The sequence below is a fragment of the Kogia breviceps genome, chromosome 11 (genome assembly GCF_026419965.1).
Source record: "Kogia breviceps isolate mKogBre1 chromosome 11, mKogBre1 haplotype 1, whole genome shotgun sequence".
In the NCBI taxonomy this organism is placed as follows: domain Eukaryota; kingdom Metazoa; phylum Chordata; class Mammalia; order Artiodactyla; family Physeteridae; genus Kogia; species Kogia breviceps.
Genome location: NC_081320.1, coordinates 66,370,287 through 66,396,363, shown reverse-complemented (window position 1 = coordinate 66,396,363; position 26,077 = coordinate 66,370,287). Strand labels below are relative to the sequence as shown.

At 34.8% G+C, this 26,077-nt stretch overlaps 1 protein-coding gene across 4 annotated transcripts in view; it reads right to left on the bottom strand.

Moving 5' to 3' along the window:
• Positions 1–26,077, bottom strand: part of SRBD1 (S1 RNA binding domain 1) — a 233,918-nt gene that overhangs the window by 90,114 nt on the left and 117,727 nt on the right. For all 4 annotated transcript variants that reach the window (XM_059078791.2, XM_067007652.1, XM_059078792.2 and 1 more), the window contains exons 15-16: positions 19,720–19,811; positions 10,267–10,349 (exon numbers count right to left, since the gene is read on the bottom strand). In XM_059078791.2, the coding sequence (XP_058934774.1) occupies positions 10,267–10,349; positions 19,720–19,811 (175 nt within the window). The remainder of the gene's footprint in view (positions 1–10,266; positions 10,350–19,719; positions 19,812–26,077) is intronic.

Genomic DNA, 26,077 nt, shown 5'->3' with positions numbered 1-26,077 from the left:
AAATCCTGACCTCCTTTGAAAACTCTCTCCTTTAAAGATCTGTATATACCTGTCTCTAAGTGCTCACCTTTCATTCAGTTCTCAATCTACTTCTGACTTCTGCCTCCACTGCTCCAATGAAATTATTCTTGTTAGGGTCACCATCAACATCAAAAAAACCCAAACAAACATGAAAGACACAGTTTCAATTCTTATCCTAAATTTTTTTCAGTGTTTTTACAATATTGATTTTTGCTTCTCAAGCTCTCATCCCCCTTAGATACTGGCATGTCCTGATTTTCCTTCTACATTGCAAATACTGTAATGTGAATTCAAAACACCTGGAAATCTTGTTAAAATCAGATTCTGATTCAACCGGTCTGGGGTATGGCCCAAGAGGCTTTCAGTAGGGTCTCTTGCTACTCAAAGTATAATCCTCAGACAAACAGCATTGGTATTACCTGGGAGTTTATTAGAAATGCAGAATCTCATGCCCCACCTTAGACCAACTGAATCAAAATCTGCATTTTAACAAGACCTCATGAAGGTTTCTTTTTTTTACTGTATATTCAAGCTTGAGAAGCATCAGAGACCAGTGGTTCTCAAACCTTAGCCATTAATACATAGATTCCAGTGCCCCACCCACAGAATTTGTGATCCTATATGTCTGGGAAGGGGGTGCAAGAATTTGCATTTCTAACAAGTTCTCAGATGATATTGATGCTGCTGGTTTCAGGGACTCTACTTTAAGAAGCAATGGTTCTCAACCCTGCCCGTACATTAGAATCACCTGTGGAATTTTAAAAAGTTTGTTGATGTCTAGGGCCCTCCCCAGACCAATTAAACTAAAATATCTGGGGAGGTGGTGTAGGTTAGGATTATTAAAAGCTCCCTTGCCTAATCTTAACATTTCTAATTTAGGTAATTTAGGAGTGTGTTGGTTGGGGGGGGGGGGGGTAGTGGTGAAAAGAAAATAGTATAGGATGAATGCTAGTTATATTATGGTAACATTATTACAACACATTATACTATAACCCCTTAAACATCTGTTCTACCCAACTCTGCCTTGTAAATAAACACTAGAAGTTATAACGGTCTACAGGTTTGTCCTAGGCCATGTCTCTGAAATGACCATTTCAGGTAATGGAGCAAAGCTAATAATACTTAATTCTTAAAGTTCACAGAGAAGAATCCAATATTTGTGGAATGAAAAAATATAGTGTTAAAACTCTGCATTAAAGAGTATTTGGTTTGCTGCAAAATTAGTCTTAAAGATGAAAATTTGAAAGAATATTATGAAGAGAAATGTAACCTAGTATTAAAAGTATTTTTTCACTTTCACTGGAAAATGAAAATAGCTTTATTATTTTTCTGGTTACATAAATCCTCACAGTAAAATACACACACACACACACACACACACATAAGGCAGAAATTAAAACCAACTGAAAGCCAAAGTTCCTGAGATAAAACACATTTATCATTTGATCCAGCTTTCTTGCATCTTTTTATAAAATTTGACTTACTTAACAAAAAAGTTATAAAGTATAAAGGACACCATGTACCCACCAAACAGCATAAGAAACACAATATAGAATTGAAATTCCTGTTGTACCCTTCCCAATTCCCATTCCCCTCCCATCTCACGCCCCACTCAAGGTAACCACTACCTTAGATTCCAGTACTTATTTCTATATTCTTACTTTGTACATTGGTATTCATAAATAGTACATAGTATTATTTTTCATATTTAAAATTTTTATACCAATCATAAAATACTATACATATTCTGAAACTTGCTTTCTCTCTTAATATTGTATCTTATGAGGTTTATCCATATTAATATAGGTAGCTCTAATTGGGTCATCTTTGCTCCTATGTAATATTCTACCATCTGAGTATACTACAGTTTTATTTTCCTGTTTTCCAGATGAGGGACATACTGTTTCCAAATTTTTACTACTATACACAGTGCTTCAGTGAATTTCTTGTACATGTCTTCTTGTGCACATCAGAGAGAGTTTTTCAAGGCTATGAATATCTAGCAATGAAATTAAGTTGAAGAGAATCCCAGTCTCTCACTTTACTAGTTTCCAGTTGCTTTCCAAAGAGGCTGTGCCAGTTTATACTTCTACAAATAATGTGTAAGATTCCCAATGCTCCATATTGTTGCTAACATCCAAATTGTCAGACTAACTTTTGACAACCTGAAAGGTTTCCCATCATGGCTTTAGTTTGCATTTCCCCAATTATTAATCAGAGTGATAATTTTTTTCACATTTTTATTTTTTGTGTGTGTCTCCTCTTCTGTCAACTGCCTGTTCACGTCCCTTGCTATTTTTCTGTGGAATTGTTTTTTTCTCTTAATTTATAGCAGATCTTTATAAATTATGGATCCTTTGTAGGTTATATGTGATACAAATACCTTCTCCCTGTCTGTGGATTTTCTATGTACTGTTTTCTGATTCAGAGATGTTTTAGATTCTAATGCAGAACTTAAAAATCTTTTCCTTTATGGTAGGTAGTACCTTTAGTGTCATGTGTAATTTTTTTTCAATCATTTGTGATAAACCTAGTTTAAAATACAGTGAAAATACTTTAAAGTTTTAGAAATCTTAAAAGTGATTTTTGTGCCGATGTATGAAACCAGAAGGTGAACTTAAGTAGAAATGGAAATTGATCTAGTTTTATTGTCCAAGGTCAATGACATACAAAGAGTAAGTAAACAAAAGACAAAGGTAATTATCTATTTCACTGTTAATAATTTAAGGTATTATTGGTAAAAGGTTTTTCAAACCACACCAACATTTCACATTTCTTTTAAAGATAAGTAATGGTGTTATACTAGGGTGTGTGTGTATGTACATGGCTTATTACATCGTCAGTGATTTCTAAGAACGTTGAGAAAACTATAGTTAATACCTCAATATAGGAAGCATAATTCAACCAGAAGTGAAAAAACATACCCAGAAAAGACATTTTAAAACTTTAAGTTTAGGAATAACCAGGAAATTCTAATATATGAGTTCATGCTCCCAGTCAAGGTCAATTACTTGTTTTTGTTCAATTACAGAAACAGCTCAGTTATGGTCAAAAATAAATTAAATACCTAAATTGCAAGGCTAAGTTTGAATTTCATGCATAAATTCCTGGTAAATCAGGGATTCAAGTACAGCCCGTATCCTGGGATTTACAGTTAAGGGACAAGACTGTAAAAACATTTGTCAAAGAACTCATCTATGTGAATACTGCCCAATTTCTAGAACAACTTCCTCTATGTTTCTTTCACCTTTGCGTTTTATCGATTTCAAAATATTGCTTTAGTATAGGGGGCAAAATCCAGGTAAAGTCATCTAAGTGGATATCCATGGGACAGACTCTTTTCTATATCCCATTCTACAATAAGACATAATTAAAGGATTAAAATGTTTAAAAAGATTTGGACAAACAATACAGGACAGATGAGAATCCTTATTACCCTTTACATACCTAAACTAAAACATTTCATAATCCCTACAATATTAACTATAAAATAGGTTTTAACAGAGTAATGTCACCACTGAAGAGTTGGGTTATTTTGGTTTTGTTTAGTTTTTATCCAGAACTGATCCCACAGAGGGGGTGGGGAAATAAAATACAAATTCCCACCTTTGAGGTTTTACGATGAAAAACTACAGCTGGGAAGATGATTTTCGCTTTACACTGACTCTTCATTATACATAATAATGAGGAATAAAGATGGCCTGGATATAGAAAATCCACTAAGGGTTCCAGAAACTCATTTTGGGAAACCATTTCACTCTCTAATATCATCAAATGATCTAACAGAGAGGCACAAAGGAGGAAAGGGGACTGCCCTGTCTTTCCTACTTTACCGTGCATACTCATTAACAAATACAGGTGTAAATGAGCATGGAAGTATTTAAAACACAGTCCAAAGAAGAAATAAATAGCAAGTAAATCCAACGTACTCAAGTTGTACTCTCAGGATATGACAAGGCCAAGCTAAACCATCATTCCCCATGTCCCACAGAACTCAACAGAGCCAACCCTGCATCATCCTGCTCTCACCCTGGAGTGTTTTCTTGGGAGTAACACCAAGCCACTTTCCAGCAAAGTCTTTAGGGGTCAGTTAGGGATATGCTGTCATTCGACCACACTGGCTGCCTCTCTCTCCAGAAATAATGACAGGCATGTGTTTTTGAAATCAGCTCTCCCCATTTTCTAAGACAAGGACTGGAGTGCTGCCTTGAGCATTTTAGCTGTTATTAAACCAAAAGTATTTTAGTTTCTATTGAAATAATATTATAGCTTCTATTATTTCATCTATTTAACATTCTTTGAACAGCTTTCATTTTTAAAATCAGCAGTGTTTGTCTGGCTACTCATAATTTAAATCAGAATAAATATAAGTATTAAATTTATACTAAAAGCACTTAAAGGTCCCAACTAAAAAGAAATCCAGCCCCACTCTGGTTGTACCGGAAGTCTATTGTATCAAGGTTTAAAATTAAGTGACCCAACAGCTGGGAAATGGAAACAGATATTTGTTTTACAGCACATTTTTCCTAATACATAATCACTATAAGAAGTTTGAAAAAAAGTAAAAAAAAATTGATTTAATTCTGTATCAACAACTTTATTGCAATTTAAAAATATGTCAAGAGCAATTTCTCATGTCATTAAATCGGCCTTGAAAGCCTAAATTTTTAATGGTTGTATAAATATTTCAACCAGTGGATATACCATAACTCATTTAACTATTTTCCTATTGTAGTTGCTTCCAACATTTTGCTGTAACAGCAAACTTGTACATGAATTTTAGAAATAGTTCTTATTACTGCCTGAGAAGAGACTCCTAAAGGAAGAACTACCAGGTCAAAGGGATGCCTTTTCTTAAAGTGCATCTTGATTGGTATTAACTATTTGCTAGAAATAACAATTTACACTTCTACCAGCAGTGTTTGTGAATGCTCATTTCACTGTACCCTTCTTACCTGCACAGGTATTTATCATTTTTTTACAACTTTACTCGATTGTTAGGTTGAAATAATAACCCCTTGTCTAATTTGGGTTTGTTTGATAAAGAGAGAAATTTGTATTTCATCCATGGTGAATGGTATGTAGAGGCTCTTGGCAAATGTTTTGTAAATGTTTTATATAAACCAATATATAAATGTGTACCAATCAACAAGAAAATACCAAACTCTAATAATAAAATAGGTACTAGTTATATGTACATGAACATTTGTGGCCAATAACTTCCCTACTTCATCATCTGGCTTTAAACTTATGTTACATAGCACAGCAAATCCACTCCTAGGTATATATTCAATAGAAATGAAAACATACATCATAAAAACTTGTACACAGTTTTACTACACATTCATATCTCTCTAGATAAAAAGCCAATAGACTAGTTGTAGATGGATCCAATGAACAATAATGCTAGCTCACCTAAGAACTGAATATCTAATGATAATTTCTTGTTGCTCACTAACCAATACCTATTTAAAAATAAAATGCTAAACCTACCCATCCCAAATAAATAAATAAAAATAAAATAAAAACTTGTACACAAATGTTCGTAGTAGCATTATTCATAATAGCCCCCAAATGGAAATAACCCAAACTTCCATGAACTGATAAATGGATAAACAAAATGTGGTGTATATATACAATGAGATACTATCACCCATAAAAAGGAATGAAGTTCTGATACATGCTACACTATGGATGAACCTTGAAAACATTATGCTAAAGGAAAGAAGCCAGTCACAAAAGGCCACATACTGTATAATTTCATTTATATGACAGATCCAGAATAGATAAATCAATAGATACAGAAAATAAATCAGTAGTTGCCCTAGGGCTGGGGAAGAAGGGAGCGCTGGAGAGTGACTGCTAATGGTTTCCTTTTGGGGTGATGAAAATGTTCAAAAATTAAGGGTAACAGTTTCACAACCCTATGAATATACTAAAAATCTTTGACTTGTACACTTTAAGTGGGTGAATTTATTCAAGTATGTATGTATGTATGTATGGTTTGTGATTATATCTCAATAAAGCTGTTTTAAAATGTATGTGTTGCTATGTTGTGGTCTATAAAGCTCCTATCAAAAAAGTGGACTTGTCTCTTACTCTAATTTTTACAAGTGTTTAATACTGCATATTTTTTGAAGCTATGTTGTTAGCATTCTATAATGCTCACGGCAATTATACCTTCTTAGGATACTCTATCTGTAAATAATATGAAATATCCCTCTATGACCTGTTTAATGCATTTTGCCTTAAATTCTATTTCATCTCATGTTAACATTGCTGATTTTTTCATTCGTGTGGAATATTTTTCTCCAAATTTCAAATATCAAGGTTGCTTTCTTCCTTAGAAGTACCTCTTGCACATATACATCTTAGTGCTATATTTTATTTTTAAAAGTCTGAGATTCTATTCATAGGGGAATTTACCTATTACTATACTTTTACCTTTACCTATTACTATACTTATTCCTCTCATCATATACTTTTTAAAAAATTTACTATACTTGCTTATTTTCTTTTCTCTGCCTTTGGTTGGAATGATAAACTTTATTTTTTACTCTCATGATTTATATTAAATGTCCTATTTGTGGTTATTATTCATATATTTCAGATTATGTTTTTCTAAAAAATTGTAGAGTTAATCTATATCTGAATCTTTCCCTGAAAAAGAATAATACTTCATCACTTCTTTTTCTTATACCCTCTCATGTTGAGTTGATCTGATCCAGACTAATATATTTAAAGATGAACATTATAGTTAAAAAATTATGAGACTCAATAATACAGATAACACTTTACTGGATATGTGTGTATTGTAAAGCTCTCCACTGTTTCCTTACCTTGATCCTGTTTCTTCACAACATGCCTCTCCCTTCTTTGGACCTCCATTCCCCCTCCCGGCCCCATCCGCCCCACCCGCCCTCTGACACTTTAGGCAGGAGTAATTCCATAAATAATTCTTTCAAAGAAGGTCTGTAACAACCAGAGAAGGTGAATCATTACAGATCCAAAAATGCTTTTATTTTCCTCTCACATTGAATTGCTGGTTTGCCTGAATATAGAATTATAGGTTCAAAATAAAATTTTTCTCACAACTTCAAAACTACTGCATTTCTATCTTCTATTACTTGTTTTTTACCAATAATAGGACTGATGTCAACTTGATTCTTTCCTTTGTAGATAAACTATGTTTGCTCTCTGGAAGCTTTTAGTTAGTTCCTCCTTATTACTAGCATTCTGAAATTTCACAGGAAGGCATCTGAGTGTAGGTCTTTAGTTATTCTTTTATGCAGTATTCATTAGGCCTTTTCAAAAGACTTGTCTGTCAACTGGAGAAATTTCATTCTATTATTTCTGTGATTATAACTCCCCTTCACTCATTGTTTATTTGAACCTTCTGTTAGATGAATGTTGAGAAGCTTTAGAAGGAGCTCTACATCATATGACTTTTTGTTCATGCTTCCCACCTTTTTCAGTTTAAGACTGCATTCTAAGGAATCACTGAGCTCAATCTTCCAATTCATTAATTTGATTTTAGCTGTGTCCACTTTATTTCACCTGTTTATGTGGGTTTTTTTTAACCTTAACAATCATATTTTAAAATTCTTAGATTGGTTTAATTTCATTCTATCCCATATTTGTTTTAGAAATGCAATAACCACTTATTTCTCTGTGAATGTTAATTTAACTTATTTCAGAGTCTGTTGCCTGTTCATTGTTTCTTTGAGTGTTATTTTTTTTTAAGTTTGGTGCCTCATTTTTCTATCATAGGTTTTCCTCAAACATTTAGTGATTCTTGGCATCAAGATCGTTTCAGAGTCCCTCTTTGTCTGTGTATGCTGTTTCTGTTCAGCACCATATGCCTCGAGTGATAATGTGGGATATGATGCCAGGTGTCATGTACATGTCAGGAGTTTGTCCTGCCAGGAAGAGACTCCTTGAGCTTCCCGACAATCAAAAGCTACTTGAGGGATCAACCAGCCTCTCTGGCCTCTGTGTTATAGTCAGTGCTTTAGCTGGGATTCACAGAATATTGAGGGAGGGGGTCACCACAGGCCTAGCCACTCTATACACACCTGCTTATCTAATCCTGCAGGTCCCCTCCCCACTACATGAATATGACTCTGCTTTGAGAACCCTACTGATCTATATATTTTCGGGTATGGCTCCACCATGTTTCATTTTTCTGTGGATGTGATTCTTCAGGCCTAATATCTTTCAAGAATTCCTGAAATTTCTACCCACTGATGGGACCCTTTCTTATTTTTCCCAGACTATTATCAATTGATTCATGTAAGTGAGTGTTTACATAGGTACAGATATATATGTACAACTTTTCTGTCATCTTATGGAATTTGGAGTTGTGGATATGCCAGTGGTGGTGGTAATGTAGTTAGAATATCATGAGCTCTGCCCACCATTTTGATCATTTTCTTAGTGTCATTATTTGCTAAATAGTCTGTACTCCAATGTTAATATGGCCATATCTCTTAATCTCAGACTTGTATATCCGACTCCTAGTTTCCTGTATTTCTGAGAGGCACCTCAAATTTAACATGTTCAAAACTGAATTACTAACCTTATCCTCACCAAATCTGCTCCACTCAGGCATCCTAAGGACCTTTGGAGCAAATTCTTCACAACTCCTTTTCCCTCACTATCACCAGGTAGTCCCTAAAAATAGATTTAACTTCTTTCCATTTCAACTGCCATTAACTTTGTCCAAGCCACCATTATCTTTCACCTGGAGTAGTCAGAGTCAACATTTAAAAATATAAATCAGATCACGGCATTCCTCTGCTTAAACCTCTTCCTTTACTTCTCATTGCTGTTGGAATGAATTCCAAACTGTTTTCACGTTAAATGCTAACTCTGACTCTAAATCTGGAGATTAGGTCCCTGCTATTTACTTAAAGACCACTTTGATGCCAATAGGTTATTAGCCTCCTGGGTTCTATAAGTTTGACTTTCTCTTTCCTTTGCTCCACTAAGGAACTGAGGTATTCCATAGCTTCACCTTGAATTAATATAACTATAATTTCTCTTAACTATGATGTCTATATCATAAAACTGCTATAAGAGGTATACTCTTTAACTGATTCACTTTGTTGTAAAGCAGAAACTAACACACCATTGTAAAGCAATTATACTCCAATAAAGATGTTAAAAAAAAAAGAGGTATACTCTTTAGTTACTAGGCATTTTATCTATCTGTAGCTAGATCAGTCCCTTTAGGAAGCATCCTCGCCAGTGAACAAGTCCAGTTAAAGGTTTGGATGCCTCTTGGTCTAACTTGCTATAAAATGGGAAAACTCCAGTTAAGTCCCAATATATGACTGGTTAGTCCAGGCTTTGACAGTGTGAGCCTGGGTAAAAATCCTAACTACTCTAGGACACAGCTTCTTTTCCTGTCAGATGAGGAGGGTAGGGTTGTATGATCTCAAAGGTCTCTTCCATTTCTAGTGGTCACAGATTCCATGACCTCATATAATATTTCCTTAGAGAAAGTATAGTACCTATCACTCAAATCTCATGAAAATTATATAGAGAGTAATATTCTATTTCAGGCTTAAGAAGAACTTTCATCAAAGAGAAAATAATTCAACTTGAGGTTTCTGGAGACCACTTAAGCCAACATGGATTCATTTTGCCAAGATTTAGTGCTGCCCTCAATTGCCTAAGGAACACAATCTCAGGAACTGAAAATACAGCAGCAACACCAAGAAGCACTATTACTACTATTACTACCACACAGTAACAAAAATGAAAGGTTTTAGCTTATACTGGGCAACGACCAAAAACTAACTATAATAATCAAATAGGAATGAAAACAGGAAAAAAAAAATCACAGTAGGTACCAAAGGCTTCTTCCTGAAAAATCAATAAAGATCAATAGTTCATACTGGTTTAGAAAAAGAGGCAACACACCCCCCTTTCTCCACACCCCTTCCATTTTTATAGCGATGTTAAAAGGAGAGGCTCTTCAGATTAAGTTACTAGTCGTATCTAGAGTTTTAATAGCCTTTAAACTGATTATAGTCCATTATAAGCCTTGATCAAAATCATAAAGACCAGGAAAAAAAAATTCCCTCCTTCCTGAATAATTTATAACACCTAACTATCTTCCCACAAACTGTATAACCTTTGAAAGTGGGAACTTATTCCCACTGACAATTACTATGCCAAGTTTGAGTACTGTCTCTGTATTGATGGATTTCACAAATTAAATGATCCACACTGCTTTACCTGATACATTCCAACTCCAATGTGCTTCGGCTCAATTTTCACTAGCTCAGCTAATGGATCTTGTACACGTCTTGCTATGGAAACTGAAAAAACAGAATTAGAAAACAAGTATGGCTTAATGTGAAAAGCAGTATCCAGATGATTACTATTTTAGTTCCTCATAATGCATAATTATCCCTCTTTATTCCTCCCCCTAAGGAGGCCAACAATTTAACCAAGTTTCAGAGTTCCTTTTTTTTTCCACACAAAAGGTGAACGCAAAATTTCAGGATTAATTATGTCACCAGAACTCCTAGGTATTCCTGAGCATGAACACACTGAAAGGGTTATACATTTGGAAAAACAAATAAAACACTTAGTTGCTATATTTACACAATTACCTGTTCGTTCTTTAAATATAGTATAGTAGGGCACCTCACACTTTAAAGAACAAGTAGATATTTGTTTTACTTTTAAATAATCCTGCATTGCTATAAACATGATACACATTTGTACATTAATATGCTTATTAGGACTAGATCCTGATAAAGATGAGTAAATGATAGAATCATATCTTATACTCTTGAATCACCTTGAATATGATTGCAAGATTAGTCTGAGAAGTGATCTGCGTCCCAACTGCTTGTTCCTAACACATGCACAGTCCTAATTACATCCCTTTCTTGACCATCACTTTCATTTTTAAGAGACTTAGAGTTAACTTTAAACATCCTTCATGTCATGATTTTTATTTAGTCATCATTTATTATCATCTTTTTAAAAGCCATATGTTATTAACAAAATCTCATAACTAATTTAGCTTATAAGATAGATTTAGTTAGAGAAAAGAAATTTAGTTGCATTGAGTGTTTTATTCTATTTTATTATTTTATTTTATTTTCTAAACATATGAAAGCTAGTCAGTGTCACCTACTCATACAGAAGGTTGGATGAAATATAAATTCATTAAGTAAAAACATTAAGGCCATTAAAGGAAACCCCATGCCTGTTTTCGTGTTAAACTGTTCAAGGTCTGGTAAAAGAAGCCACTTCTTAGAAGTAACTATCAGATTCTCCAGTCACTGATTTGTGCCACCTCTCATCAGAGATAAGATCTACTGTGAACATAAAGTTTACTGCACATTCAAGTCTTTTCCATGTCTTTTATTATTACTGCTAACAGACAGTGACAATGGCAGCTTGCGAAGCAAGCTTAGAGAGCAGTAAGCTGATGTTTTACAATCTGCCTATTTCTCCCACAGAAGAGATGGGGATTCCAAGGCCTTCACATACACCTTTCTCATCAAATCTCATAAAAAGTTAATTACTGCAAGCATGCCAGGTTACAGGAGAAATGGTTTCCTTTAATAACCACATTTACAGTCATATGAAAACATATGCCACCAGAGAAATACCTGATATCCTCTAAAACCAAATACAGTCAGGCCTCCATATCTGTGGGTTTCACATCCACAGATTCAACCAACTATGGATCAAAAATATTTGAAAAATAAATTCCATAAAGTTCCAAAAAGGAAAACTTGATGCTCTCAGCAACTATTTATGTTGCACTTACAACTATTTACATAACATTTACATTGTATTAGGTATTATACGTAATTTAGAGATGATTCAAAGTATATTGGAGCATGTGCATAGGTTATATGCAAATACTATGCTATTTTATATAAGGGACTTGAGCATCCTTGGATTTTGGTATCTGAGACGGGTTCTGAAACCAATCTCCTGTGGATACCAAGGGACAACTCAACTGTATTATTTTTTTATTCTAGCCTTTACATATATTATACAATAAGAGTGATTTTCAAACACGTACATACATTGTCAAAATATTTTCAAATTAAAATATCAACCCACAACAGTAGACCAAGTTAAGGTAATAGGCATCAGAACGTTTGCTGTGTAGGAAGGCAATATTAGAAATCCAATAAAAGTATATCAATAATAGGTAAATCTCTCAAATCTACACCTTCAGGAAAACCCACATTATGTAAAACCTAAACTTAGAAACTGTGTGAGTAGATCCCGTATTTTAACATTTCTGAAATACACAAAAGGATTTTAAGCTATTTTCTACTGGATTCCCTCCTAACAGTTCACGGCCAGTGTATCCTTTGTTCATCCTAATATTGCTAAATATTAGCAACAATGGATTAAAAATGATGGCTTCTAGATGACATATTAATTCTACAATAAGTCCCAATGGCTTCTGGAGTTACAGTGTACCCAGTAAACAACACCCGACATAGATCTAATATTTCTAAAATTGGCATTTCACCTTCAGATGTTGTTCATTCTGTGTAGCATAGAAACCCAAGCATGGAAGAGATGGGAGGGAGGAGGAGGGAGAGAGATGAACATTGTTTAAAGTAGAATTCGAAAAGTAGTATGCTCAGGCTTTGGAGAAAAGATGGTGTTGTTTTCCTGCTGGCAGGATAATCAAGAGAAGGGTTATGCAATGAACAGTAATAATGATCAGGCTGACAACAGATTTCTGAAAGTAAGAGACAGATAAGTAGTTCAGGCAAAATGAGTTTAATAGATTGTTGATTAAAAAAAAAAAAAGAGGGAGTAAGAATCATGGCCCGAAACTTGGGGCACATTCATATTTTGAGACAGAAAAGAGAAGGAGGAAATGGTGAAAGAGGCAGAGAAGGAATGGTGAGGAAAGTGTAGTAAAAGAAGTCAAAAAGACTTCTGGAACATTTTAAACACAGAGTTACCCTATGTCCCTATGTCCCCAAGTTTTTACTCCTAGGTACATAACTCAAAAGAAATGAAAACATCAGTCTACATAAATTCTTGTTCATGGATGTTTGCAGCAGCATTATTCATAATAGCCAAAAAGGTGAAAACAACCCAAATATCCAACAACTGATAAATGGATGAATACAATGTGGTATACCCGTATAATGGTAAATTATTTGGCAATACAAAGGAATGGAGTACTGATATATGCTACAGCATGAGTGAACTTTGAAAACACAATGCTAAGTGAAAGAAGCCAGCCAATCACAAAAGACCTCATATTGTAATTATTCCATTTATATGAAATATCCAGAATAGGCAAATCCATACAGACAGAAGGTAGATTAGTGTTTTCTAGGGATTGGGAAGAGGAGGGGAAGGGGGACCGATTGCTAATGGGTATGGGGTTTCTAGGGGCGATGAAAAAATATTCTAAAATTGGATAGTGGCAATAGTTACACAAATCTGACTATACTAAAAAATGATGACATATACTTTAAAAGGGTAAACTGTATGCTATGTAAACTATATCTCAATGAAGTTGTTATGTATTTTTTAAATGCAGTAGGTCCAAATGTATGGCAAATATTGACTATTTTGCCCACATGTAACGTCAACATTTCTCTGTATCACTGCGACTATTTACCACTGTTCAGGAAGTTCTAGTTAACGCAATTGGAAGAGAAAAGAAAGAAGGTATAATTACTCAAAAGACAGAAACTAGATTATTTATTATTACTTGCAGATGATGACTGTCTACTTAGAAAACCCAAGCAAGTCAACTGAAAAAATATCAGAACTAATAAGATTTCAAAGCAGTTGGCTGGTTTCAAGACACCCAGACAAAAACTGATGCTCCACCATATGCCATCAACAACCAATAAGAAAATATCATAAAGAGAATCCATTCACTGTCTCTGTGTGTGTGTGTGTGTGTGTGTATTGTGGGTGAGTAAAAAAAATAAAATTTGCATAACCTGGATGAAGGTATAAATTTAATGGAATTTCACTGTATTTCTACAGAGTTTGAAAAATATTAGTTAAATGGCTCTAAAGTTTATGTAGAAAGAAAGAAATGCATAGGACAAGTGCAATTTAAAAAAAGATTAAGGCAAGTCATATTATAAGCCACAGTAATTGAAAGAGTCTTGCGTTGTAGCAGACTAGACAGACCAAGGAAAAAGGGAAAAAAGTACATATAGGAATTTCATTTTTAATAAATGGTAATTTCTTAAACGGTAATGAAACATATTGTGTAAAGGAAGACAGTAAAAAGCACGGAAAAGCATGGAAAAGGAGCTTCGACTAAAAGGTAAGCAACCAGAGCTACAGCCATATGCAGTAGCACTGAAAACAACATTTCCCCTTATTCATAAGGTATCTTATATCCAAAGGACAAAAGGGGTTCTATTGGTTTTGGTCTTCAGTTCCATGAAATACATAGAAGCTTACAGCTTCTAGAGCAAATAAATGTATTGCTTAAAAGACTGTACTAAACTGTGTTCTCTTTAAAATTTGCCTTACTCTGTTATCTGAGAATATCAAAGTAGAAATATTTATTTTTAAAGTCCAACACTCACTTCTTTTTTATACTTCCTCTTGCCATCAGACAGCAACAAAGGAATCCCCATGCAGTCTTATTTCATTCAGCAACTTCAAATTGGAATTTTTTTCACTAAAATCTTATTAAAATGTAGTTTTAATGCTCTTAATGCAAATGTATTATAATCTTGATCCTCTAATCAGTAATTATATTTTTCAATAAGGAGCTGACAAATCTGTTGACCTGATATAAATACTCTCTATCTTGATTGCAGTGGTTGTGGTTACCTGACTACTACAAGCTTTTCAAGATTCATAGATGGTGTACCTAAAAAGGGTGAATTTTACTTTATGCAAATATACCCTTAAATTTGAAAGAAATATCTTTTCTCTAAGGATCAAACTTTTTCCTTATTTTTCTTCTTTCTGTATAGTCTCTATTTCTTCCATGCAGTGTACCCCACCCTCCTACCCCATATTTTGGCATCTGTTTTTAATAGCATAAGTTTTCCTTACATGTTAAGTGACCCTAGACTTTCCATCAGGGGTAGGGTACTAAAAAGCTGACTGTAAGTGCTTTGCTCAAAGGTGAGGTTTGTCAACTGTGGTCTTCACTATAGGGTGATTTGGCCATTTCTTTGTGAAATCTCTGATCTCAGTTTCTTTAGGTGTTTTCTCTTGTGTTAGTCAGAATCCCCTAGTCTCTCACATGGAAGATTTAGTCCTCTCTAAGGTATCTACAACAGCATGTCAATAATTATTTAATCTCTGTTTTTATTAGTAGGTATTCCCACTCTCACTTATAACCCATGTCCTCCAGTGTAGAAACCTTCGGTTTAACCCCCTCTAGAGAACAATTCTCCAGTCTTCTGCAAAAGTGGAAGAAGTTACTCAACTGTGTGGAATGGGAGGTCTAATTCATTTCTTCTTTTTTTACTGATGTGAAATTCACATAACATAAACTTAACCATTTTAAGGTGTACCATTCAGTGGTATTTAGTATACTTACAACATTGTGCAAACCACCACCTCTATCAAGTTCCAAAACATTTTCATCACCCCCAAAGGAAACCCTGTACACATTAAACAGTCCCTCTTCATTGTCCCCTCTCCCCAGCCCCTGGCAACCACCAATCAGCTCTCTGTGTCTGCAGATTTGCCTATTCTGGACATTTCACATATATGCAATCATACAATATGTGACCTTTTGTGTTTAGCTTCTTTCACTTAGCATGTTTTCAAGGTTTATCCATGTTGTAGCACGTATCATTACTTCATTCTTTCTTATGGCTGAAAATACTCTTCCATCATATGGATAGACCACATTTTGTTTACCTATTCACCTGCTGATGGACATTTGGGTTGTTTCCAGTTTTGGGCTATTGTGAATAGTGCTGCTATGAGCATCTGTGTACAAGTATTTGCTGAGTACCTGTTTTCAATTCTTTTGAGTATATACCAAGGAGTGGGACTGCTGGGTTATATGATATTCTATGTTTAACTTGATCTCACTGCTTTTCAAACAGACTTTCAATCAATCCTCTTATTTTAGACCCATTCTCAGCCCTCCCAAGATACTTCTAAAGGTGCTTAGTGCATTTCCTGAGTCTTTAGGGTTTCTACGATCTATTTCAGGTTAGCTCTGTTTTCTACAATGCTGTCTCAGTATTCCACTTTCTCAAGTTGGCTAGATCTCATCCGGTTTCCAGCTTCAAAACTATTGTTGCTGTTATCTCCTCTCCCATTCTCCTTGTCCTAGTAAGTTTATGCCTTCATTCTATCAAGTTACTGTCATTTTAATGAGATTTCAGAAGAGAGTGAAGGAGTAACAGGTATATTTAATCTTCATTTTTTTTTTTTTTTTCTGGTACGCGGGCCTCTCACTGTTGTGGCCTCTCCCGTTGCGGGGCACAGGCTCTGGACACGCAGGCTCAGCGGCCAGCAGCCATGGATCACAGGCCCAGCCGCTCCACAGCATGTGGGATCTTCCTGGACTGGGGCACGAACCTGTGTCCCCTGCATCGGCAGGCGGACTCTCAACCACTGTGCCACCAGGGAAGCCCCTAATCTGCATTTTAAATCAGAAATCCACAATAAACGTTTTAATACCAACTATCTATTATTCTATCCATCCAATTTAGACTGTCTCAGTACAATGAATTTATTATGAGGGGAATGTAAGCATATATAAGGATAACTTCTGTTTTCAATAAGCTGATAAACTGGTCAAGAAGATGTAGTAAGATAAAGGTCATTTTCTTACATATGTTTAACACTTGTATGAATGTTGAGGTTCTGTTATATTTGATATGGTAAACTTATGGAGGGCTGACAGGTAAAACCCACACCCATAGATAGGTCAGGTCTCAGATGAAGTATGAAGTCATCCCAGATATCACTAGGAAAGAGAAAGATGCCTAGTGAGAAAACAGGAACTGAAATGGAAGTGGGGCCTAAAAAGCCAAGAGTGGAGACTCAGTTAATTTCAATGTTTGCTTCTAGGACCAGACTTTGAAGACTCAGAATGTCTAGGTAGGTGTTTCAAGTTGATATGGATCAAACATAGTCACTGCCAATGTGGAAACAAGCTAAGACAAAGAAAAATGGCACACCTGCAGTGAATCACAAACTGAAGACACAGCTAGGTTTTGAAATCAGAGTTATTAGGACTATATACCAAGTCCCCTTTTTATTATTTCCTATTTTCATAGATGAAAATAGGAAATAATAAATATATAAAATAAAAATAATAGGAAATAATAAAAAGTCCTAACAAGACTCCATCTTGTTAGAATGTTGTGATCTTGTTCCCTTATAATACTGTGGCAGTTATGCACCCACATGGGCCAGTGGTGAAGAGGAAATAGCAACCCCCTTATCAAAGGGAAGTCTGAGGAACTGCCACCTCCTATATAATATTTTTCTAATGCCCTGTTGGATGATTACCTTTCAGTGCCAACTTGGGAGGCTCTGAATTTTATTTTTTATAAAGAAAAGTATCCTTTTATTACAGAAGTTACGTACATAAATATTATGTACACACTTACTTGGCTATGCGGCCTCTTTAAGCCTTGGTTTCCTCATCTATAAAGTGGGAATAATAAATGACCCATAGGGCAATTGTGAGGATTAAATAAAACAATCCTGGTAATGTATTTACCACAATGCTTTAAAAAGATTAGTGTTAGCAGTTCCCTCCTCCTCCTCCTGTTATTATTATTACTATTGTTATTACAAGGCAAGTACCAAAAGAGAACATGGCAAGGAGGCAGAGACCACACTGAGTTGATGTGACAGGGAAAAGCTTCACTGAAGAAGCAAGATTTTGAGCTGGGATCTGAGTTTGAAAAGATGACCATTTTAGGGGACTTCCCTGGTAGTGCAGTGGTAAAGAATCTGTCTTCCAATGCAGGGGACGTGGGTTCGATCCCTGGTAGGGGAACTAAGATCTCACATGCCTTGGGGCAACTAAGCCCTCACGCCTCAACTAGAGAGCCCGCATACCACAAACTACAAAGCCCAAGTGCTCTGGAGCCCAAGTGCCACAACTAGAGAGAGAAAACCCACACGCCACAACTAGAGGGAAGGCTGAGTGCCACAACGAAGACCCAAAGCAGCCAAAGAAATTAAAAGAAAATAAATAAATAAAATAAATAAATATTTAAAAAAGAAAAAAGAAAAGATGATCATGTTAGTCAAAGTTAGATCATGGACTGTGTCATGGAATGAACAACTGAAGGGAAACTACAAGTTCTTTTGGATCAAAAAAGAAGTTTTTAACTTTAGATTAACACAAAAATTTTCAAATACATATCACCAGGTGTAGATTTCAAGAACAGTCAATGAAATTTGATGAGAATATTTAAGGAAAAAAAATTAAACAAAAAGTTTATTTCCCCTAATTTGGAATTTCCCCAAATTGTGGGATTAAGAGATACAAACTACTATATATAAAATAGATAAACAACAAGGATATATTGTATAGCAATGGGAATTATAGCCATTATCTTGTAAGAAGTTATAATGGAGTATAATCTGTAAAAATACTGGATCACAATGCTGTGCACCTGAAACTAATATAATATTGTAAATCAACCATGTCCCTTAAAAAATAATAATAATAAATCAGTAAACACACATACACAAGCCACTTCTAACAAAGTAGTCTAAATATCCACCTATTACACAGAAAAATGCTCTGACCACATCTATATTTTGCTTGTGATACCAATTATTGTCATTAGATGTACCGAAATATCTTTTTAAAAAATAAATTTATTTATTTATTTATTTTTGGTTGCACTGGGTCTCTGCTGCTGTGTGCAGGCTTTCTTTTTAGATGCAGCAAGTGGGGGCTACTCTTCATTGCAGTACTCTTCGTTGCAGGCTTCTCTTGTTGCAGAGCACGGGCTCTAGGCACGTGGGCTTCAGCAGTTGTGGCTCGCGGGCTCTAGAGCGCAGGCTCAGTACCTGTGGTGCATGGGCTTAGCTGCTCCGCAGCATGTGGGATCTTCCTGGACCAGATCTCGAACCCGTGTCTACTGCATTGGTAGGCAAATTCTCAACCACTGTGCCACCAGGAAGCCCTCAAAATATCTTTAATTTCTTCACACACAAGATTTAAACTATTCCACATCACAGAAATCAAAGCAATTTTATACAACTAAAATCAAATCAGGCTGATTTAAATAATACAGTAATGACAATTCCTATTAGCAAGGCAAGAGAAACTGGTCATTTAACAAATATTTAGCTATAGTCTGAAAGTCTGTGCATGTTTATACATTTGCACTTTAAATATTTTATGTTAACATATTACTTTCCTCCAACAAAAAGCTGCAATAAGTAATATTTTGCAATAATAATAAGAGAACTGAGTATTTTATCAGTTTTACTATTAACTCTCTAGCATTTAATTTTACTAAAGATGTTTTGGGCTAACTTTTCACCATACTCTAGAATACTATGCAGTATTCTTTAAAAGCAGTATTCTTCCATTTCCTTTCCATAATTCCCAGTATTATTCCAATCAAACACTTTCTTTCTAACATGACTGCAATGTATCTTCTAAAATTTCTTGGATATTTAAATATTTTGCTTGCTATAAATACAAGTCCAAAATCTCAAAATCACACGCTTTAGTGATGACCCAGAGTTTCTTACCTGCACTTCTCAAATTAGGGTCCAGTCCTGGCATCTCTTTATTAGCTTCAGGGCTGACACTGTAGACTGATGCTCCTGCTTCACTGACGATACTGAAAAGAAAGAAAAGGGGAATATCATTTTCCAAACTTTCTACGTGCCCAAAGAAAATAAATGAATGAGACTAGGTATCATAAGAAAAGAAAACTGCAGGGCAAAGCACTCTCTTTATATTTCAATGATACCTATACTATTTAATTTTACATTAACATAAAGTGATTAAGCAATGCTTGTTTTCTACACATAGGAAATACACAGGCTTAAATCCATAATGAATTCATTCAGTCGTTTTCTGCTTAAGAGAGAGTTTATAAATGAACACAATGGATACTCCTCCATGATGCCAACATCAAAATTTTCAGAATACTTAGCTCCTCTTGTGTTTATAATACATTACTGACTGACATTTATGACTCCCGTCTGAATTAATCATTCTAAAGTATCTTGGGAAGCACAGACATGTGTGTGGATTATGTGCATATGTGGATATACATAAAAAACCATTGCCATAAACATTGCCATTATTATTACTTGGTTATAATTAACAACCACAATGTGAAAAGGAAGGGGACCAGACAGGATCCCACTTCTTTTCAGGAGGGTCTGAAATCATCCTTTTGGTGAACCTGAAACATACCACTTCATGCAGGTGTTAAACCACTTCATTTCATCATTTCTTTAATCAAAGCATCACACATATCATCCTGTTCCTTTCTTCTTTGGCTCCATATACCTTACAATCCACAATGGCAGCACTCTCTTACAGATGACGGTTGTATAGTGGTTGACATTTGTACAGTTTACCAAACATTTTAAAATTAGAGGCTTTCTTTATGACATAATATGTAAAGAAACATCATCTACTTTAAGTATTTACAATACCTTTGGTTCTCTACCATGTGACCATCTAGATGTCACAATTCAAAAGCAGAAACATGTTAGTGCTTAATTTTTAATCCACTCTTAGAAACCTCTCCCATTCTCTGCTCTTCAGTACTTACTTCAATTGTGAGACAAGTTGAGCAGATAACTTTCAACATATTGCCCCACTGTAACAACTCAACACTGATAAGTAAAATGTGAAACGGTTAGTTTGCTACTCCAAAGAGTTCTTCGAAGAACTCTTGATTGAACTTTGACAACAATTATAAACCACAGAGACTTGAGAAGATTATTTGGGGGCAACAAGAAGATTTCTATCTTTTTCAACCAAGATCTACTAACCCAAATTTCATAATAGAGAAAATGAACACTCTGCAATTGAAAAGCAAGGCTGCTAATCCTGTTCCTCATCAACAGCATCATCATGATACAATAAGAGGTGCATATTATATACAAAGCACAAAACCAACCCCTTTATGAAACTTAGGATAAATAAAAAGTCAGCCATCAGCCATGGAAAATTTGGTTTCAAACACAAATGAACACTCAGCCTAACAATTTTTTTTCTAAAAAACCAGAGTATCTGTGAAGTGCAGAGAAAAGAATATTTTAAAAAATCTTACCACAAATTTATTTTCTGTCATTGCCAGAAGCCTCCAAAATTACCTCTATTTGAGCAAAGGAACTTAAATGGTAAATAAAAATTCCCATTAACTGTGGGCGTCAGCAGTTGGGTACCTGAGAATTTGCTAGGTGATGCACTGTCTCTTGGAAGTTATAATTCTCAGAAGACTGAGGGAAACTGTTACAAAGAAAAACACTCAGATAATAAATATTCCTCCAAATACCATATTGCCACTTCTTTTAAACAGAGGAATACAAAACAGATGTGACACGCTGCACCCAAAGATTTTAGATTAACATTAATATTAAATCAATACAAAATGCAGTAAATTTCATATGCTTTAGTTACTAGACAGCATGGGTCCAATAAACTGTTCAGTACTACGCACAGATCAGAATGCTTAAATAATCTAAATGAAGGGAAAAAGCTCAACACTGATTACTTCAATATAAAACATATAAGGATCTAAGAAGTATATGTGGCAAGAGTTAAATGAAAGAAATCAAGTTGGGAGTGGTGATGATTTTTTCCAGGAGAAGCTGCTAAGAACAAAAGTTATAACCTTCCCCCCCTTCCTTTTTTTCTTTCCTATTTAGAGTTCAAGGATAGACATTATTAAGTAGAAAGTATGCTAGATTTTACAAGGCACTTTCTGTTTATTAGGAAGTTTCCCAATAAACTATTAGAAAATTATTCCAATTATCTCTAGTATATTTTGAGGAAAGGAAAAGTAAACTTTGCACAAAATACATCTGTATATCTAACATTTAATAAGTATTATATGTCACAAAACAAATTTCACTCAGGTGTAAGCTAATTAGGCTCATAATCTTAGCAATTTGATTATTTTATTTACTTTGCCATAAAGCAGACAAGACTCTGAGTAAAATTTATAATTTGGGGGGAATTTAACTGACACACTTCTAACTGAACTCAAAGGTTCTGAGATTATTACAGTACTTGAAGCCCTTTCAAATTGTTTAGACAAACGCCTAAATAAATACATATGGTATATCAAACTTTAAATATATGAAAGTACACTACAGAAGCTACCACTGGACTTACGTTTTACAAGATCTATGTGTTAATGTACTAATTCTCTAAAATTAAATTGATAATTTTTAAAGCACTTTATCTAATTCAGCACTTTTCTAGAGTCTTTCTAGGCTTTTTAATTTGAAAATATATACATATAAACCACACACTCATAACCTAAAAAACAAGTGAAGTGCCTCCGCGGGCCTCTCACTGTTGTGGCCTCTCCCGTTGTGGAGCACAGGCTCCGGATGTGCAGGCTCAGCGACCACAGCTCACGGGCCCAGCCGGTCCGCGGCATGTGGGATCTTCCCGGACCGGGGCACGAACCCGTGTCCCCTGCATCGGCAGGCGGACTCTCAACCACTGCGTCACCAGGGAAGCCCCAGATGCATTTACTTTTAAATTCATTTAAAATTTTTTAACAAAAACTCTGCAAGTTAAAAATGCCAATTTTTGTTATCTCAAGTAAAATTCAAGGCTGTTACATAAATCTGATCATTTATCAATATAATGTGCTTTATTTTTTAAGCAAATATATGTTTAAACCACAGAATTTATATCTCCACAGTTTGTAAGTCTCTTCTACCAAGATAAATTGTATGTTGATGAATCTTTTAAAACCACGTTTGCAAGTACTTTTCTTTACAGTGCCTATTCATTCTGACAGTAAAAGAATGGCAATTTCTTTTGCCAAATTGAGATGGGAGAATTTTTTTTCATGAGAGAGGAAAACTAGCTGTTTTATTTAAGTTATTGGGCTAATAGTTTTCATATTCGTTTACAAGGTTGCTTGAAGCCTCTTATGAGTCTCCTCCCCTCTTCTTATTTCCCAAATATGAAAACAGCTTTTTTGCTTTTCTTATTTTAAAATAAATTGCATGCTTCCTATGTTAACAAGAAAATTCAATTCAAAGTTAACCTACTTAAATGAAAACACAATTAATATTTAGTAAGCTATCAAAAATCAGCCAGGAAATATTTGCTTAAACTAATAAAAACTGATGTTTCTCATTTTTTATAAAAGTATACTAGAATTGCTTAAGTGTTACCAATATCTAGAAGCTTCCTTTTCCTTCTGCCCACCAAAAAAAATAGGTACTAAAAAGCTCTGATACTAAATGCACAGCTCATTTCACTAACGTTTTAAAAATAATTTATCTAAAAAGAGTTTTTCCAAGTTTTCAGACTGAGAAACATTCATATGAAGAGAGGGTAGGTAAGTGACCTAAGTTTCTCAACAAGTAACAGAAAATGCTATAAAAAGTTAATCAACACAGATCTTAATTCTTTGCTTTGCATATGAGAACCTGTTTTGAAGTATGAAAGGATAGCTGTTTGTATTTTGGGGATAGGAGACAAGGCCAAAAACAAAACCACCATAAATAAAAGGGGCTCTATGATTTAATGTTTAAAGGATACTTATTTCTAAAAAAAAATCAAAGCAATTTTAAATTCCTTTATTTAGTGATGAATTGTCATTTCAGGGAGCCTCAAATGAGCAATACCTAGTCACTTTAAAAACTAACGTGGGGATTCCCTGGCAGTCCAGTGGTTAGGACTCCACGCTTCCAGTGCAGGGGGCACGAGTTCGATCCCTGGTTGGGGAACTAAGATCCTGCAAGCCATGTGCACAGCCAAAAAAAAATTTTTTTAATTAAAAATAAATAAATTAATAAATTTAATAAATTAAATAATAAATTAAATAAATAAATAATCTGGTGATGATAAGGATGTAGGGAAACAAATAAAATACTATACTATTAAAGATATTTAAACTGTAAAACTATTTTGGATGGTAATTTGAAAATATAGATCAAAAGTCACAAGAATATGCATTCTTTCTGAACTGGATATTATATTTTTAAGAATTTATATGAAGGAAGTTTTAATTTACACAAAAAATTAAACAGCGTTATTCATCACAGCATAGCTCCGACCAAAAGAAACTGAAACCAAAATGCCTATCATTAAAGAGTTCTTTAATGAAAACCTATATTGTCATTAAAAATTACTGTTGTAATGTATTAAGTGGAAAGGCTGGTTATAAAACGAAGACATGAGACCAACTTTGATATTTTTAAAATATAGGTATATACAAAAGAAAAAAAGGTTTATGTTAATATTAACAGTACTTAACTATGAGTTATTCCTTTAAAAGAATTCTTATTTCTTTAAATTTTTCTGCAATAACTATAATATTTATTTGTAAAAAGAAAAAGTTTACAATTTAAGTTTCAAATGACCATTATTTACCTGGCCAGGAGATCCAATATTGCATAATAGCCAACATTTTTTTTTTTACCAAACTTTTTTTTTAAGTTATCAAAGTTAATTTGAACTTAAATGTGGGTAAATATTATCATTTGTTAGTAATAACTTCCAAACGTGACTCCTAGGAGACCTCAAATAATAATATTTTATGATATTGTTTTATAACATGAAAGAAAGGTCAAGAATAACTCTCTATTTGTACATACAAGTCATATAAGAAGCAAATACACAATGAAAAATTTTATAAGAAAGTACATATAATATACATTTTTAAGTTGTACTTAGTCCTTGGCCTGTGAATCCAACCCCCAAGTTATTCTTCATGAACACCACGGCACAATCAATTCACTACCCACAACAGAAAAGGTGTGAGGTGACACAGTTGTATACCAGGAAAGTAGTGTGTGTGAAAAAAAAAAAACACTAAAGGCAAAATATGGTGAAAAAGAAAAAGAGCAGAAATACACCACCTCAAGATTTCAATGGCACCAAATTTACATGTAAGTATGTAACACTAGCACCATCTGGTGGAAGACCAGTTAGAAGCCATTCTCCACTATCACAGTTTTTCAAAAAAAATTCTAAGCTATCTTTCAAAGAATGAGCATTTTCCAAAGAGAAAGAGTCTAGCAATGGTACAGTAATTACACAGAGGACGCATAACAAGCCTGTGAGAACTTAAAATGTCTACCAGAGGGTGAGTATATCCCGGGTTGGACATCTTATCATACCCACAGAGCAGTATTTCAACAATACAGAATTCCCTTGGCTACTTTTCCTTCAGTGTCTCATACCATATCAGATGAACACTTTCTAGCCACAAAAGAAACCTAAAAAGGACAAACCCAAATTAGCAACTACCAAACAGAACTGTAATTTGGAATTTGGGGTTCCTCAAAGTAACAGCTACCGACTCTTCTGGGCCATAAACGTAACAATAGTATTCATTCCACATGAGAATCTGATTGTGGTTTATGTTCACAACGATGCTGAGCTGCTACAATGTCACCATGTGTCAAAATATTACACTTAAATCACTTTTACTGCTGTCACTGGGCCACTCAATTTGACAAAATCACTGGTACCTTCAAATGCCATCAAGGGGAAAGCCAATCAACAAACTGAAGGACAACGATGGAGAGCTTCTCTCTATTTGTAGGTTGAGTCCCTCTGCCAAGGTAGAAGCAGTTTCTGACAAAGAATGGAGCCAGAAGAAATTGTCGGTCTCCACCACTCTCCAGGGTAAGCATTCCTTTTATTTTATTTTTCCCTCCCCTTCACTGTCTTCTGTTTTCCTTTTAAAAACAAAAATCCCTCCTTTATCTTTTTTTCCCCCTATCTATGTTTGAGTCCAACATGAAGTTGTTACAAGTGCACAATACCACTAAAGGGAGCTCAAGGAAAAAAGTCACAGGAGCAACCAACCACAAGGCCTGATGCCTAAGTGGTATTAGACTAGGCACAAGGACAAGACCCCACTGAACCAAGACACGAAAAGCAGGC